General features: G+C 44.3%; 1 protein-coding gene across 3 annotated transcripts in view; it reads right to left on the bottom strand.

Moving 5' to 3' along the window:
• LOC148501100 (serine/threonine-protein kinase BRSK2-like) overlaps positions 1-17,873 on the bottom strand; it is a 338,299-nt gene that overhangs the window by 132,860 nt on the left and 187,566 nt on the right. For all 3 annotated transcript variants that reach the window (XM_088450950.1, XM_088450951.1, XM_088450952.1), the window contains exon 3: positions 12,973-13,058. In XM_088450950.1, coding sequence (XP_088307076.1) covers positions 12,973-13,058 — 86 coding nt within the window. The remainder of the gene's footprint in view (positions 1-12,972; positions 13,059-17,873) is intronic.

The raw sequence follows: 17,873 nt of genomic DNA, 5'->3' as shown, positions 1-17,873 counted from the left end.
ACAATTACCTATCAACTATCAAGTTGATAGGTGGCTGCACCAATTATCAAGTGGCTGCACCAATTATCAAGTGGCTGCACCAATTATCAAGTATCAACTCTTCTTACTTCAGCCAGTGGCTGCGCCAACTATCAACTATCAATCCTCAATCCTCAAGGGGTACCCCAACCATCATCTTTGCACAGTCCTCAATTCTATTTATCACTCAGTTTTGAGCCAGCTAGCTGGATGCAACCTTTTGGCCCTTAACTAGATGAAAAACAATCAAAATAGTGAGCTGTGAGGTGATCAAAATTGACTGGAAATGAGTGTAAATAAATGTTATTGAGGTTAATAATACTGTAGAAACAAAAACAGGCCCATTTTATGTGATTTTAATTGTTTTTATGATTTTTTTAAAGAAAAAATCCAGATCTAAAACCGAAAAACAAAACACGGAGGTGAGGTTTGGCAAAACCAATCCAGATCCAATACCAGGGGAGATCCAGATCCAAAACACGGGGGTCGGCGCACATCTCTAATATAAAGCCACTCACACTCCCTATAATGAATGACCAAAGAGTCTACCTGAATGAAGCAGCCAATCTGCTCCACACTACTCTGCTCACATACATTTCATGTTGGACAGTGCAGGTTTTTCTGGCACTTTATCATTATTTTGCCCTGACCTGATTGTGTAGGATCTGGAGCACTATAAAACATATAGGGGCATATTCAATTTAGGTGCGAAAAGTCCTGTACGTTTCCCATGCTGGACTTTTCGCCGACATTGCAGGTTTTCCATGTGAAAAAGTATCGCGCTGGTCCCCATTTATCCCTGTATTCAACTAGAAATCAGCGAAACGAGACCCGGCGAATTCGGAACTGGCGAAAAGCACTGTCAGATTTGGGGAAATCAGCCTGACACCCCACAAAAGATGCACTGACATTGGGGATCACTATAGGCACCCCCGAATAGGCCTGCTGAAGGTATTTGGGGTACTTTAATGTTCTCAATAGTTGCTAATTAGCGTATTTGCAGAAGTAGTGAAGAATAGCATTTATCAGGTTTTTTGCAGAAAATAAGTAGTCCCAGCAAATTTTTGGTACACGAAAATGGGTGCTAGCATATTTTAAAGATGCTAAAGTGAAGTTTTAAAAAAATCCACCTGCCACAAGCACCTGCAATTTTAAAAACACCTGAGGCATACTTGGGGACACCCCTCGAGTCTATTCTGCACTTTTTTTCGATTTTGCACGATGGTCATCAACTATCGATGATTTTGAAACCATCAACATTCTACGACTGATGGCAAGTGTGTTTATTGTTGTTTCTATTTTTCTTTGCCATTGATGGCATACCACTGATGCCGCATCATAGTTGGTGGTGCCCCCATGTTGATAAGCATTGGTGGTGGCCCAATGACTGAGGTCTGGTGCATGCCATTGATGGCTAAACCATTGATGGTAGAGCCATCGATGGCCATCAGTAGTTACAGGTTTTGATTACTGGAAATTATGGGCAATAGAAGCACTGCCTGGCGACATATGTAAACATGTCCTAATTGAAGCACTTTTCATATATTCATATGTATGAGAGTGTTCTTGGCCAGAGGACCAAGAGAAGGCCTTTCACCTAACATTTATAAACTCCACTTTCTCTATACAAATGACATTAGACCCCTTAGCTTTATTACATGCCATTACCATCGCACCCCCATATCTTTCTGCAGGTTCAGTCGATCTGGGGATGCGATGTGCGATCCCATGCAGCGCTATGCGGGTTAGGGGGGGTGGGAGCCCACATATCGGGCGGTTGGCCACCCGATTGCACTGTGTGTGGGGACGTCCGACATGTCAGACGTCGGATCCCCCGTCGAATCGCTCGCTGCATATCGCACAGTGTATGCCCTAGTTTAATTCTACATTTCAGTGTATAAATAAAGCTGCCCAGTATTTGTTTGCTACATGCAGAAGCAGCCCATAAATTATTTTGAAGAATAAGGAGGCAAGTAAGCATTACCTACTGAGACAGACAGTCCGCTGCACACGTGGCCAGTAATATTATGTCACCCTGTAAAATATCTATGATGTTGTGGTGTATGCACTATTATAGAAATTACATACATACAGTACTACAGAGTAGAAGCATTATATTATACAAACAAAGCTGACATAAGTTACAGCTGTCATTTATTTACACAGAGGTTAGCAGGGTTCAATACACCAGGGAAATTATAAAAGCACAATAAAATAAGGGAACAAATAAGGAACTGAAAATAGAAATAAGAAGATAGGGAAATCTATATTTAATATATTTTTAAAACATGAATAGCATAGCTTGTTGCAGATTCACAATCTGACTGTTTGCTTTGGTATTTAAAAAAAAATTGAACATAAACAGAGAAACCAAGAAGTATCTTCCGTGACACAATAAATGAATGAATGGTGGCCCTGTCATTGTGAGTTATGGTACTTTGCCATTGTTAATCATACCCCACAACTGTCCTAAATTAAGTGAAACAGCCCTGATGTTTGGCCACTATCCCAGTGCGGAGAGGGGGGTTAAGTTTAGGCACCCCTGGGGGGAGGTTAGGGTTAGGCACCCCTAAAAGAGGGTTAGGGTTAACGTTACTTACCTCCGCTGTCGGGATTTCCTCCTTTTGGCCTCACGTTGTCGGGATTTGAACTTTACAATCCCATTCCGTGTACACCAACAGACCCAACAGTCGGGACAAAACTCCTGAGTGACGGAATGACATAACAGTCTGCTAGTATCAGAAGTGTCATGCCTAAATTAGGACAGTTGGGGAGGTATGAATTAAAGTCATGGACATATTTTTATTAGTATTTTTACAAAGTAATAAAAGCTAAGATCAGGCTGAAAATATAAAAAATAAAATGTGGTGGGCAGCACAGCTCTTTATATGGGCACCTGCAACCCTGCAGAGCAGAATCATTCTCCTTCTTTGGTCTAATTCAGAGGTTCCCAAACACGGTGATCTGAATTAGATCAAAGAAGTTCAGGTTTTAGAGATATCCATGGTTGAGCACAGGTGGTTAAATCAAACTGGCTGAGGTACTAATTAAGTCACCTGTGGTCAAACATGGATATCCTTAAAACCTGTACTGTAAAGCTGGGCATCCACTATACAATTTTCTGTCAGATATCTGTCCAATCTGGCTGGTTGGGATGAAAACCTGGTAATGTATAGGAACAAATGACAATCATCCATTTGCTCACAAACACTGGAAAATAGCCAAAAATGGTTGTTCAGACAAATTGGTTAATAAAACACACAAATTTAACTAATTTGAACAATGTTTTTTGTCCTTTTTTCAGTGTTTAAAACCATATGATCGACTGTCATTTGCTCCCCTACATTACCAGGTTTTCATTACAACCAGCCAGATTGGACAGATATCTGACAGATAATTGTATAGTGGATGCTCAGCTGTAGGGTGCCTTGATGACCGAGTTTGGGAACCTCTGGTCTAATCCCTTAAATCATTGCTCTGCCCATAACTCTGCTTTGAAACAATTGTGGTCTACTTGTTTAAACTCTTAAACTGCATACACACACAACGATTGAGTTAATGAACGATTTTAGTAAATGATTTTCTCCCTTGAAAAAATTAACCAAAATCGTTTACTAAAGTTGTTCATTTACTATGTTCATTTAAATGTAATGAACGATTTTTTAGAACTACAAACGATTTTTGCATATTCCCTTACTGAAAATCGTTGAGTTGACAAGTCTGACTGAACTACAAACTACAAACGTGAACGCGCATGAACGAAAATCGTTCATCGTTTGACTCAGAAAGTGAATGATTTTTACAAACGATTATCGTTAAACGATATCGTTTAACGATAATCGTTCAAAAAATCGTTGTGTGTGTATGCACCTTTAGAATGGCAAGGAAACTGGCAGATTTTGTGGAGTCCTCCTGGACTGCCGGCATAACAGGCAACCCTGCTGCATCCCGCCACCACTTTGCACTGAAGTGGTCAGGGCACTGATCATACAATTTGATTATTTGATAAGTATTGTTTGTTATGCAATGGCGGACAGGAGGTCACATATCAAATTAATCAGCACAGTCTGATAGTGTATCCTAGTCACATTGCGACTAATGCTGGGCATACACTCTACAATTATCTGTCAGATATCTGTCAAATCTGTCTGGTGGGAGGGAAAATCTGGTCCGTTTTCTAGTGTTTGGGAGCAAATTTCTATTGTTATTTGCTCCCATACATTACCAGATTTACATTCCAACCAGCCAGATTGGACAGATATCTAACAGATAATTGTATAGTGTATGCCCAACATCAGATGCATTTTTGGCAAAAAAAAAAAGAAGCATAAAAGACACACAATGCTAAAAGTTGCACAGGACCAGGCGGCTCACTTGTGCCAGGCGTCTTCAAGCCGTGTGGCATATTGAGGCTAGATGTATGAGGGCACATCTGTATGCTTATATGAGCACAGTTGGCCGATGTTTTAAGTATTGTAAACGTGTCACTGCGCACGTGACTGGATTGTTATCACACTGAGATGCAGAATGAATTTGGGTGCAGGGAGTGATGATTTTAGTGAGCATTCCTGGGAGGTAACAGGGGGGGGGGGGGTGGCTCGGCATTCACAGGGGTTGGGTATGGGATGCCGGCACTCAGGGGGGTTAGAATCCCGACGCCGTCACCCTGACAGGGTTAGGACCCTAACCCTCTCCCTACTCCTAATCCTCCCGCCCTGTTGCCTAAACCTAATCTCTCCCTTCCCGCATCCTAAACCTAACGCTCCCCCCTTAGTGCCCAACCCTGACCCTCCCCCTACTGTCGAACCCTAACCCCTAACCCCAGTATTTACCATCGGGATGCCAACGCCGGGATTCAGACAGGTGTTGGGATTTCGGCACCAACATTCTAAGCACTGGCATCCCATCTGTTGGGATTTTGATCGGATCCCATTTGCGGGCGTGTTGCTGACAGTCTGAAGACATCCAACAGCTCACACAGTACACCTTACTCAGAGAGAGAAACTGCACCTGCCCCAGGGCTTGTGTAAAGACGCACTAAGACAGATTTGCACCGCCTCCAGACGGGCGTCTCAGTTTTGTAGAATCGGCATAAATACGTGACTCAGGATCAGGCCCCTAAAGTTCCGTCCAGTGGGCCTGATTCAGAGCCGCTCGCTAGATGTGATCGCTCGCACGATGTGTATGCAAATTGCGTAGGCAGTGCTACCGCACAGCAATGAATTAGCACGCGCAGTATTTCTTAGAGAGCGATCACATAGTGTATGCAGACACCCACCAGCCGCTTTGTTATACGCATGCGCACAATGCATACATTCGACAGCAGCGAAAGTATGCATCTTAGCGAGCGGGTCTGAATCAGGCCCAGTATCAGTACAGAGATAGGATGTACTTTACTGTAACAATATGAAAGGGAAATTCCTGGGAATAATGCTGAACACAGGGCTTGATTCAGACCCAGTCGCGAGCGCTGAGCGCTCGCAACCGGGTTGATGGTGGCCCAGAGCGCATGCGCACGCTGGAGCCGGCTCCGTCATGCGCATGCGCGAGACCCAGATAGCGACGGGCAATCCGTTGCTCCGGGTCTCACACCAAAGGGGAGAGCTTTCGGCTCTGTTTTAGCCGAAAGCTCTCTGGGGCTTGCGGCCACGAGACCCTACCACAAGGGTCTTGTCGCAAGCCCGATGGTCGCGATGGTCTTGACCATCGCGACAATCATCATGACCGCTCGCATTAGCAGTGGGTGGCAACCCACAGCTCTGTCAGAGCGTCCGGCTCTGAATCAGGGCCACTGTCACCTGCTCTGCCATACAGGATGATATGCACATTAGGAGAACATCCCACAACAAGACATGAACATATCATTCACATGTTACCTCCTTCAGATACAACTTCACACCTGGCAATGACCAGATCCATTATATATAACAGGATTAGATTAGTATACACTTCTATATACATAAACAGGTGAAAATGACAAATAACATTATAAATGTGTTTATTGGGATGTTAGCAGCAAGGATCGCAACTGCGATTATGCACGCAATCGGCCGATTGTTGCATTCTGCGCATGCGCGAACCAGCCACTGCGATCGGGACTGCGATTGCAGAGGCTACACAGACCCATCGCAGAGTGAATGACAGGAAGTACCGTTTGTGGGTGGTGACGAGGGGGTGGTCAGAGAAATGTAGGCGTGCCAGTGCATTTGAACGCCATTACAGGGGCATGCATAAATGATGCACTGCAATGCCATACGCAGCTTGTGTGCTCACAGCGTGCGATGAGGTTAGCAATTACTGAGTAAGGTCAGACCTTGTGTGCGCGAGGCTGCGAGGGTACTCAATGTTACCGATGGTTTCGCAGTCTTGCTAAGTATTACAGATGTGTGTTGTGCTGCAGCAGCATAGCGATCACAGAGGATTAGTATATCATCGCAATGAGACTGCGTGCATTATCACTTTTGCAATTGCAGTTGCGATCCGTAATGAATCAGTCCCCTAATCATTAATCAAGCAACATCTCTCCGTTCCTACTTCTGTCAGCATCAATCAGCCCTGCATTGTTCACTTTCCCTGACAGTTTTACAATTATATCCAGGTAAGACTTCAGTTTCTGCTTACACGGGATGTCATAAACTACACCTACCTCCTTCAGGTCACAAGTTTGGAATGGCCTTTACAAACATATGGGACCTCATTCAGACCCGCTCGCAAGTGCCTATGCGCTCACAAGCGGGTCGATGGTGAGGCCCTGCGCACGCGCAGCGGCCGCAGTGCGCGTGCGCTAGCCCCGGAGCGAGTGACAAATTCACTCGCTCCGGGGCTTGCTACAAAAGGGGTGGCTGTCAATGTTGATCGACAGCTCGCCCCGTTTTGTAGGCGGGGAGGGGGGGTGGCCGGACAAACGGAGGCGTTCCTGAAGGAACGCCTGCCGTTTGTAGGCGGCCCTACTGACATCAGCAGTGATGTCAGTAGGTAGCTTCCTGCTCTGTTAGAGCAGGAAGCTACCTGGGGCTTGCGGGAGACAAAACCCGACCCCAAGGGTCTCGTCGCAAGTCACGATCGTCTCGACCATCGCGACCATCACCGGGTCACTCGCTAAAGCTGTGGGTGGCCACCCACAGCTTAGCGAGCGGCCAGGAGGCCAGATTTTAAAGAAGAAGCGGCCGCCCTCATTCAGAGTGAGCGCTCGCATTTTGCGAGCGGCTCTGAATGAGGTCCATGGTGCATTGGCTGATATTTCTGTATAGCATGCGGAGACGAACACATAGGGCCGTGGTTCCCAAACTGTGTGCCGTGGCACCCTGGGGTGCCTCAGGGTACTTACAGGGGTGCCTTGGGTTGGAGGTCCAGTACCAAATAAAATTATTTTTAGTCAGTGTGATTGGCTGTCATTAGCACTGGTTTTGCCTATCAAAAAATAAGTGGACAATAAGAAACGCAGCTCTGTCAACCACCACATAACTGACCCTAACGGTGACATATAAGCACAATTTACTACATTTAAATTTTGCTGAATTTCTCAACTTTTGGCCCAGGGGTGCCTTAGAAAAAATGCTGATACTCTAGGGCGCCATGATTCGAAAAAGTTTGGGAACCCCTGACATAGGGTTTTTTTTTCCGTTTTAGTTAAGTTTTATGTAAGTACTGTATGTCAGGTTTTGTCATGCTTTGTGATGTGGCTGCTTAGCTAGCACACCATGCGGAACATAAAAATTGATAAATAGGAAAAGTCTGCTCTAGTATATAACAACTAATCAAATTAGCTTTTTTCTTCTAAAGTGACCTGGAAAAAGGAAAGTTTATTTAAGATTTACATTTATTATTATTATTATTACAATTGTTATTATTATTTATTAATATTAGTATTAATCAGATTAATTGATCAACATTAGTAAAATCAAAAACAAAAGAAATAGTTAGAAAATGTGAGGTCAGGGTGTCTCTGCGCTGTCTCCCTCATTCCTGATGCCCTCGGGCGAATCACGTTGAATGCATAAAAAAACATACTTGGTGTCTGCTAAAAATTACGCCAAGGTGTGTTTTGAAGTGAATAAAGGGCCTGATTCAGTGCGGATAGCAATGCTGCGTTCGCACGCACCCGTCCATTGCCAAATTATGCCACTGAATGCGATTGCCCTGCCGCCGCAGCACAAGATGCAGACGCCCATCACTACATAAAGCCGCCCTTTACACCTTACTTACATCCGCATTAGTTAGCAAGACAGCGAAAACATCGGTAACAGAGAACCATCAAACTCATACACACAGTTTGGTTGACTAACCGTCACGCACAAACTGCTAAACTCCCTGCATGCAATGAGTACTCAGGCTGCGTATGTAGTCGTAGGGGCTTAATTAAGCACGCCCCTATAATGGCGTTCAAACGCACAGGCACGCTTGCGTTTCTCTGACCAGCCCCTCGTCGCCAATCAGAAACGGTCATTTCCTGTCAATCACTCTGCCATTCCTGTGCGTGCTCACTGAGATGCACACACATGCGCAGATTGCAAACATTGCCCGGGTGCATGCGTACGCAGCGTTGCGTTCCGTGCTGAATCAGGCCCTAAGTCTGAAAGTTATAATGGGGAAGGGAATGATTGGTTAAACAGAACAAAAGATAAAGAATTACTATCATTATTACAAGTAAGCAGTGTGATATTTCAAAGGAGAAAATGCAATAATAAATTAAAAGGGAGACTTTGATGTTCATGGGCAGTGGTGGAACTATGGGCCTGATTCAGCAAGGAGCGTGGTTCAGCAAGGAGCGTGGTTCAGCAAGGAGCGCGGTTGTTAGGTACTGCGCATGTGTATGCATCTCAGTGTGTGAACTGGCCACTGCGATCGCAGCCACTACGCAGACCCATTGCAGAGTGATTAACAGGAAGTGCCGTTTGCGGGTGGTGACGGGGGGGGGGGGTGGTCGGGGAAACGTAGACGTGCCAGTGAGTTTCACCGCCGTTGCAGAGGCGTGCATAAATTACCCACTGCGGTGCCATACGCAGCCTGAGGACTCAATACGTGCATGGTTGTTAGCAATTTCTGAGTAAGGTCGTGTAAGTGTGCGTGAGGCTGCGATGGTGATTGTACCGATGGTTTCGCAGTCTTGCTAAACATTACGGATGTGTGGAAGGTAAAGTGGACGTCCTTATGTAGTGCTGCAGTGGCATTGCAGTCACAATGAATTAGCATACTATCACAGTTGAAATGTGTGTATAATCAATATTGCATTCGCAGTTGCGATCCGCAATGAATCAGGCCCTCTCACCGCTGCAGTGGGTGCAACAGCTAACATAGGGCCCCATTTATCAACGGTATTAAACACTAGTGCAATTTTTTGTTTAGTATCACTGTGATACAAACAAATAACTGACTGGTATTTAACAATACTTACCCCTCTGGCGAGGTCCCGCGAAGTCCTCGTCCTCTGCTGGGCTGCTGGCAGCAACAGGGCTCCGGTGTTATGCGCATGTGTGACGGTCCGTCTGCGCATGTGCATGTCACTGTCGCAGTGCCTGGAAGGCTTCGATGAAACCAGAAAGGCACCACTGGGTCTCCATTGCCGGCAAGATGGTTGATTGGTTGCTATGGACAACAACTCCACTTTTAAAAACCCGCACTTTAGTAAATATAGCCTAAGGTGTAAAAGGGACTGGTATTCCTGAAAGAAATGGTAATAGCCTTTCTGATGGACTGAAATTGTATCCTGTTTGGTGAGGAAGTATCTCGCCAACTCCAGTGTTTTAGGTACTAGGATGCCCTTTATAAACAACAAAATGCAGTTTTCGGGGGCCTGACCGCATGTCTCATATGCACCAAGCCCCAGAATGCGATGCATTTTCGGGGCTTGGAAGCATACAGGCTTCTAATCGCAGAGTAAAGTGAGAGGGATTCAATCGGATTGCTCCCAGTACCCCTGCAGCACACGCATCCTCCTGCGCATGCGCAGAAAGGCGCCAGAGGAATTTCTGGGTCATAGACCCGGAAGTCCCTCATTCGCAAAGGACAGCTCTTACTGAGAGAGCTGTCCTTGGTGATTTTCTACATGTATACCGGCGTAATTAACCCCAGCATGCATGCGAAGAGTGGCGGGATGCATCCTGCCCATTATACTGAACATCGCATAGCATTATAAGATTGATTGCATTTAATATGTCTGAATGTATTACTAATACAGACAAAGGCATAAAGCTTGACTGCAGCAAATATACGGCCTACTGTGTCTGTTTCAGTACAATGCCATATTTGTACCTACTCATTACACAGTGCAACGGCACACATAAATAACAACATCTGACATTTGTTGCATTTGAAAGATATAATAAAGAACAATACAATCTAATAATGTTGTGAGCAGAACACTAGTTAAGACTAGAAATAAATTACTCCCATTAAATAATAGATTTTAAATAGTGATGTGTCCTCAGTACAACACATAACATATACTTGTATCAAAATTCATCACAATGCCCCAAGCATGAATGTGTATCATACATCTTAATACTCAGAGTTTGCGTGCTCTGTTTTTATGCTCAAAACACGTAACAGTCATTTCCATGTCCTTAAATGACCATGCCCAGAGCCCTTTACATGTTGCAGTGCGCCATCTGAAAGCAGCCCAGCCAAAACGCAATAGGCAAAATGTGAGTAGACACTAAAATGACTCTGGCAGAATACATGCAAGCTACATTAACCCTAAATACGGAAGGCTCCTCCACAATTATGGCAGTGCTGAATATATAAATACTGTACATTGAATTCATATCAACATCTACTGTATGACATGCAAAACCTTTTTTTCCACTTTGATGGTAAGAGATTATAATATATACACATACACATACACGCGCACACCCACACACACACACACACACATATATATAAAATAAATCATGTAAGGAGGAAAAGGAATTAGTATATAAGGGGACTAACTTACTAAATGTAAGTTATTAAGTACTACTATAATGTACCAGTCTTATAGTATTACTTGTTTTACATGGTAATGATTATGAGATGGCGGAGTTCGGGATTCCAGCATTCAAAATCCCGACGCCGACATCCCGACAGGGTTAGGATACCGACACCTGTCAGTATCCTGACCCTCCCCTCTCCTAACCCTCCCTTCTCAGTGCCTAAACCTAATCTCCCCCCTAGTGCCTAAACCTAATCTTTCCCTCCATGTACCCTAAACCTAACCCTCCCCCTAACCCTGCTACTTACCTTCAGGTTTCTGGCGGTCGGGATGCCCGGCGCCGGTATTCTGAAAGGTGTCTGGATTCTGATAGGTGTTTGGATTCCAACGCTGGCATTCTGACCACCGAAATCCCATCTACCGGGATACTGAATGTATCTTTCTTACATGTATTGATTGTTAGATACATATATTGAATCTAAAGGTTCATCTCTGTCTTCTGTTCAAGGTCAGACTGACCCGCAGGTGTACAGGGGAAAACCCCGGTGGGCCCCATTAGCTGTGTGCCCCTCCTCTAGGAGTCAGGTTCCAGACCGTGCACTTAAATTATGTATTGTTACTCTACTAGAAGGTCAGTAACTTGGTGAAGCAGGGCCATGGATGAACTTGGTGATGATTGGTTTGATTCTATGAAAACTAAACCAATATTAGCCCTCCTGTCAATCAAAGTGAGTGTCCCTGTTCCCTCCTTTTTAAAGAGGCCCTGTTCTTTGCAGGCTGACTATATCCTCTCTTATAGTTGTCCAAATCCCTCTGTTGTGGCTGGGCACACCCCTTAAGCTTGGGCCCTACAACTGCATTCCTCAGTCTGACACTATTGTTTTCTATTTGTTTGTTTGTTAGAACTGTGGAGGAATAGATACATGGACCCAGGGCCACTATTACAAATTATGAGCCCTGGTACAAAGAAGGGGCAATGGCATGTGGGACTTTCAAGGCCTCGTCCACAGATATTACACCACAGATGCCACTGAGGGGGGCATGCTTACTCCATTTGGGGGGTGTAACTGCACCTCTGGCAGGCCAGGGCCTGGGTATTTTGTACCTGCTCTGCCCCCCACCCCTCTTGGCAATCTTGCATGGACCGCACCTCCTGCAATATAATGAATCTGTTTTATATTGATGTTTGGGAAATGATACAGTTGAGGGTGGCTCCCTTATACCTGTCCCTTCACAGTTTAAATGTACAGCAAAAAAGAAATAAAAAAAATCAGAAGACAGATGAGGACATCTGTTTGTGGAGTTCGGCTTCCAGCATGAGATGGTATGCAAAGTATATTATCTATCTATATGTATCTGTAGGCTCTGCAGATTTCTAGAGAGGTTATTCATCTGCTTGTGTATATGCAAATTATTAAATAAAAGATAAATGAGGCACTCAGCAAAAAGAGGAACTGTTGGATGCTGGTGTTACACGGTCCATGCATTTCATTTCGGCAAGACAAATCTACTGTTGATTATAATTATGCGGAACAAACTCGCGATGAGCCACAAAATACATATATGGCATATTGTACAGAGAAATGTCAGAGAAAGTTGCTTTAGGCTCAAAATGCAATAAATGTGCTCATATTTTTTCTTAAATCGAATAAACTAAACCCATTCTCCCACTATGATTTAATTCTTGCACCCCACCCCCCACTTTACCCTGAATAATGTTTCCTACTACAGAAGGTTAGTGAGATAATAGGATGTGTTGAGCAAGCACTGGCTCTGGCAAACCAGTTTACTCTCAAATACTTCTGAATATTTCATTGAAGTCTTACAAAAGGAGAACAAGCAGTTATCATGTGTCTTTGTAACCCAGCAAGGCATTAAAAGCAAGATGCTTGTAATTTACATAACATCCAGATTACTAAGCAAGGCTCAGAAGCGACTGCTGCCTAAAGCGCTAACAATGCATGCGCTTCTCATGCCAAGCAATACAGATGCCCAAAGCTCCGCAGGCTGGTGGAAGCAAGGGAATGTCTGTAAATACCTACAAATATTTCTTATTCTCATAGACATCGTGTAGCTTGAGAACGTGGGGGTGTTCTATCAGCTTCAGGATCGCAATCTCTCTTTCCACCTGCAGGAATGGGAATGAGGAACACAGGTCAGTACAAAAGGAAAACAACAGATGAAACAACGTACAAAGAAACCTGCTGACATTTGCGCGCCAGCCGGCAACTTTGTTTCGCTTTTTTTGTTTGTAGAATACATTACTAAAACCTACAATATATTCAACGTATAATAATAAGAATAATGCTTTCACTGTCATTCTCTAACGTACAACATATTTGTTATGAATGGAGAAAACTGATGTCATCAGCAATAAATTTATAGCCTATTTTTATGCAATGTAGAATTAAAAATTGCTTCCCTAGAAAAAGCAGAATCCCCAGATATTAACGTTGTGGGTTGTGAATTCTGCAGAGCTATATTGTATGCCTATTCCAAGTATTAAGAGAAGCTTTGGCATATATAAAGTGACTTGCCTGGAAGGAAAAGGATTTAAGCCAGAATTGGGAGTGATGTGCCAGATGTCATACGTGACCTTATACACAAGTATGACGCCCTGCAGTCTCCAGCAATTTACACTCGGAGCCCATATTACCAGGTACACACACAATTACAGCCAACTAGATGAACTTGTCATGGCTTCTAATCTTACATCATAGCTCCTTCTGTCGGAATGTTACAGTGGTTGATACCGTACTTTATACCTATTTCTAGGGGTGTGCACCGGCCACTTTTCGTGTTTTGTGTTTTGGTTTTGGATCTGGATCTTTCTTCGTGTTTTGGATCTGGATTGGTTTTGCCAAAACCACCCTTCCGTGTTTTGGGTTCTGGGTTTTGTGTTTTGGATCTGTATTTTTTTTTAAAAAAGCATAAAAACAGCTAAAATCACAGAATTTGTTGGTTTCTCTGCTCCTATGCTATTATTAACCTCAATAACCTTAATTTCCACTCATTTCCAGTCTATTCTGAACACCTCACACCTCACAATAGTGTTTTCATGTCCAAAAGGTTGCACCGAGGTAGCTGGATGACTATGCTAAGCGACACGAGTGGGCGGCACAAACACGTGACCCATCTAGGAGTGACACTGCAGTGGCAGACAGGATGGCAGTTAGAAAAACTAGGCCCCAAACTGTACATAATGCAAAGAAAAAAAAGAAGTGCAAGATGGAATTGTCCTTGGGCCCTCCCACCCACCCTTATGTTGTATAAACAGGACATGCACACTTTAACAAATCAATCATTTCAGCGCCAGGGTCTGCCACACAACTGTGGCTGAAATGATTGGTTCGTTTGGGCCCCCACAAAACAAGCTGGCAATTAATGTGTCCCTGCACAAACTGGCTCTACGGAGGCAAGATGTCATCCTCATCCTCCTCATCCACCGATTCCTCACCCTCTTCAGTGTGTACATCCTCATCCTCACAGAGTATTAATTCGTCCCTGCTGGAACCACAGGTCCCTCTGTACGTTCTGGAGGCTGGTCTCCCTGGAAGAGTTGATAATTCATTTTATGAACATCATCTTCTCCACAGTGGAAGCAACCTCCTACGCCTTTCGCTGACAAGGTTCCTGGCTGCACTAAACACTCTTTCGGAGTACACACTGGAGGGGGGGCAACTCAGGTAAAATAGAGCCAGTTTGTACAGGGACCTCCAAATTGCTTCTTTTTCCTGCCAGTACAGGTACGGACTGTCTGACATGCCTACTTGGATGCTGTCACCGATGTAATCCTTTAACAGACAGACGCACGCTTGTCGCTGCTGCTTTGAGGATTCAAGTGCGGCTACAGCCCACACAATTCACAAAGACAGAAAAAAAAAAAGAATATTTTTATTGTTTGTGGAGCACACTTTGAGGGTTACACCACCCTTTAACAGACAGACGCACGCTTGTCGCTGCTGCTTTGAGGATGCAAGTGCGGCTACAGCCCACACAATTCACAAAGACAGAAAAAAGAAGAAGAATATTTTAATTGTTTGTGTAGAACACTTTGAGGTGTCACCACCCTTTAACAGACAGACGCACGCTTGTCGCTGCTGCTTTAAGGATGCAGGTGCGGCTACAGCCCACACATTTCACAAAGACCGAAAAAAAAAGAACAATATTTTAATTGTTTGTGTAGAACACTTTGAGGTGTCACCACCCTTTAACAGACAGACGCACGCTTGTCGCTGCTGCTTTAAGGATGCAGGTGCGGCTACAGCCCACACAATTCACATAGACAGAAAAAAATAGAACAATATTTTAATTGTTTCTGTAGCACACTTTGAGGGTGTCACCACCCTTTAACAGACGCACGCTTGTCGCTGCTGCTTTGAGGATGCAAGTGTGGCTACATCGCACACAAGTCCCAAACACATTAAAAAAATAGTTTTTTATTTTTTGGAACACTTTGAGAGTTACACCACCCTTTTACAGACAGACGCATGCTTGTCGCTGCTGCTTTAAGGATGCAGGTGCGGCTACAGCCCACACATTTCACAAAGACCGAAAAAAAAAGAACAATATTTTAATTGTTTGTGTAGAACACTTTGAGGGTGTCATCACCCTTTAACAGACAGACGCACGCTTGTCGCTGCTGCTTTAAGGATGCAGGTGCGGCTACAGCCCACACAATTCACATAGACAGAAAAAAGAAGAAGAATATTTTTATTGTTTGTGTAGAACACTTTGAGGGTGTCACCACCCTTTAACAGACAGACGCACGCTTGTCGCTGCTGCTTTAAGGATGCAGGTGCGGCTACAGCCCACACAATTCACATAGACAGAAAAAAGAAGAAGAATATTTTTATTGTTTGTGTAGCACACTTTGAGGGTGTCACCACCCTTTAACAGACAGACGCACGCTTGTCGCTGCTGCTTTAAGGATGCAGGTGCGGCTACATCGCACACAAGTCACAAACACATTAAAAAAATAGTTTTTTATTTTTTGGAGCACTTTGAGAGTTACACCACCCTTTAACAGACAGACGCACGCTTGTCGCTGCTGCTTTAAGGATGCAGGTGTGGCTACAGCCCACACATTTCACAAAGACCAAAAAAAAAAGAACAATATTTTAATTGTTTGTGTAGCACACTTTGAGGGTGTCACCACCCTTTAACAGACAGACGCACGCTTGTCGCTGCTGCTTTGAGGATGCAAGTGTGGCTACATCGCACACAAGTCACAAACACATTAAAAAAATAGTTTTTTATTTTTTGGAACACTTTGAGAGTTACACCACCCTTTAACAGACAGACGCACGCTTGTCGCTGCTGCTTTAAGGATGCAGGTGCGGCTACAGCCCACACAATTCACAAAGACAGAAAAAAAAAGAACAATATTTTAATTGTTTGTGTAGCACACTTTGAGGGTGTCACCACCCTTTAACAGACAGACGCACGCTTGTCGCTGCTGCTTTAAGGATGCAGGTGCGGCTACAGCCCACACAATTCACAAAGACAGAAAAAAGAACAATATTTTAATTGTTTGTGTAGCACACTTTGAGGGTGTCACCACCCTTTAACAGACAGACGCACGCTTGTCGCTGCTGCTTTAAGGATGCAGGTGCGGTTACAGCCCACACAATTCACAAAGACAGAAAAAAAAAGAACAATATTTTAATTGTTTGTGTAGCACACTTTGAGGGTGTCACCACCCTTTAACAGACAGACGCACGCTTGTCGCTGCTGCTTTGAGGATGCAGGTGGAATCTAGACGGGATTTGGAACCGAGGACACACTACCTCCATCAATTGTCTAAATCCCACTGCACTAATGTCGGATACCGGACGCACGTCTAACACCAACATAGCAGTCAAGGCCTCAGTTATACGTTTTGCTTCAGGATGACTGCTGTCGTACTTCATCCTCATCGCTAGGGACTGTTGGAGGGTCAATTGTTTAGTAAAAGTAGTGATGTTCCTACTTCCTCTCTGGGATGATGAACAACTCCCAGCAGCAGCAACAGCACTAGGAGGAAGAGGTTCTTGATCTTTCCCTATTTTATTTTTATCGGAGAAAGTTTGGTCCTCCATTTATGTTATATTGATATATATACGTGCGGCTAAAGCGCACACAAACACAGAAAATATTATTTTATTTTTGCTGGAGAGTAGTGCACTTTGTGGGTTACACCACCCTTTAAGAAATGAGCCAGCCGGCTCTTTACTTATGGGACACAGGCGCACGCTTGGCGCTGCTCCTTTGTTGATGCACGTGCAGCCACAGTGCACACAATTCACAAACACAGAAAATTATTTTTTTTTTGGTTTGGACTGGAGTGTACTTTCGGGGGTTACAGCACCCTTAACGGTCAAGCCAGCCGGCCCTTTACTTATGACACAGGCGCACGCTTGGCACTACTTTGTTGATGCACGTGCGGCTACTGCGCACACAATTCACAAACACAGAAAATAATTTTTTTTTAGGTTTGGACTGGAGTGTACTTTCGGGGGTTACAGCACCCTTAACGGTCAAGCCAGCCGGCCCTTTACTTATGACACAGGCGCACGCTTGGCACTACTTTGTTGATGCACGTGCGGCTACTGCGCACACAATTCACAAACACAGAAAATAATTTTTCTTTGGTTTGGACTGGAGTGTACTTTCGGGGGTTACAGCACCCTTTAACGGTCAAGCCAGCCGGCCCTTTACTTATGACACAGGCGCACGCTTGGCACTACTTTGTTGATGCACGTGCGGCTACTGCGCACACAATTCACAAACACAGAAAATAATTTTTTTTTAGGTTTGGACTGGAGTGTACTTTCGGGGGTTACAGCACCCTTAACGGTCAAGCCAGCCGGCCCTTTACTTATGACACAGGCGCACGCTTGGCACTACTTTGTTGATGCACGTGCGGCTACTGCGCACACAATTCACAAACACAGAAAATAAT

This window comes from Taudactylus pleione, unplaced genomic scaffold, assembly GCF_031769625.1.
Source record: "Taudactylus pleione unplaced genomic scaffold, aTauple2 ptg000535l, whole genome shotgun sequence".
NCBI lineage: Eukaryota > Metazoa > Chordata > Amphibia > Anura > Myobatrachidae > Taudactylus > Taudactylus pleione.
Note: the sequence above shows the minus strand (reverse complement) of the source record. Positions and strands in the feature narration are given on the sequence as shown.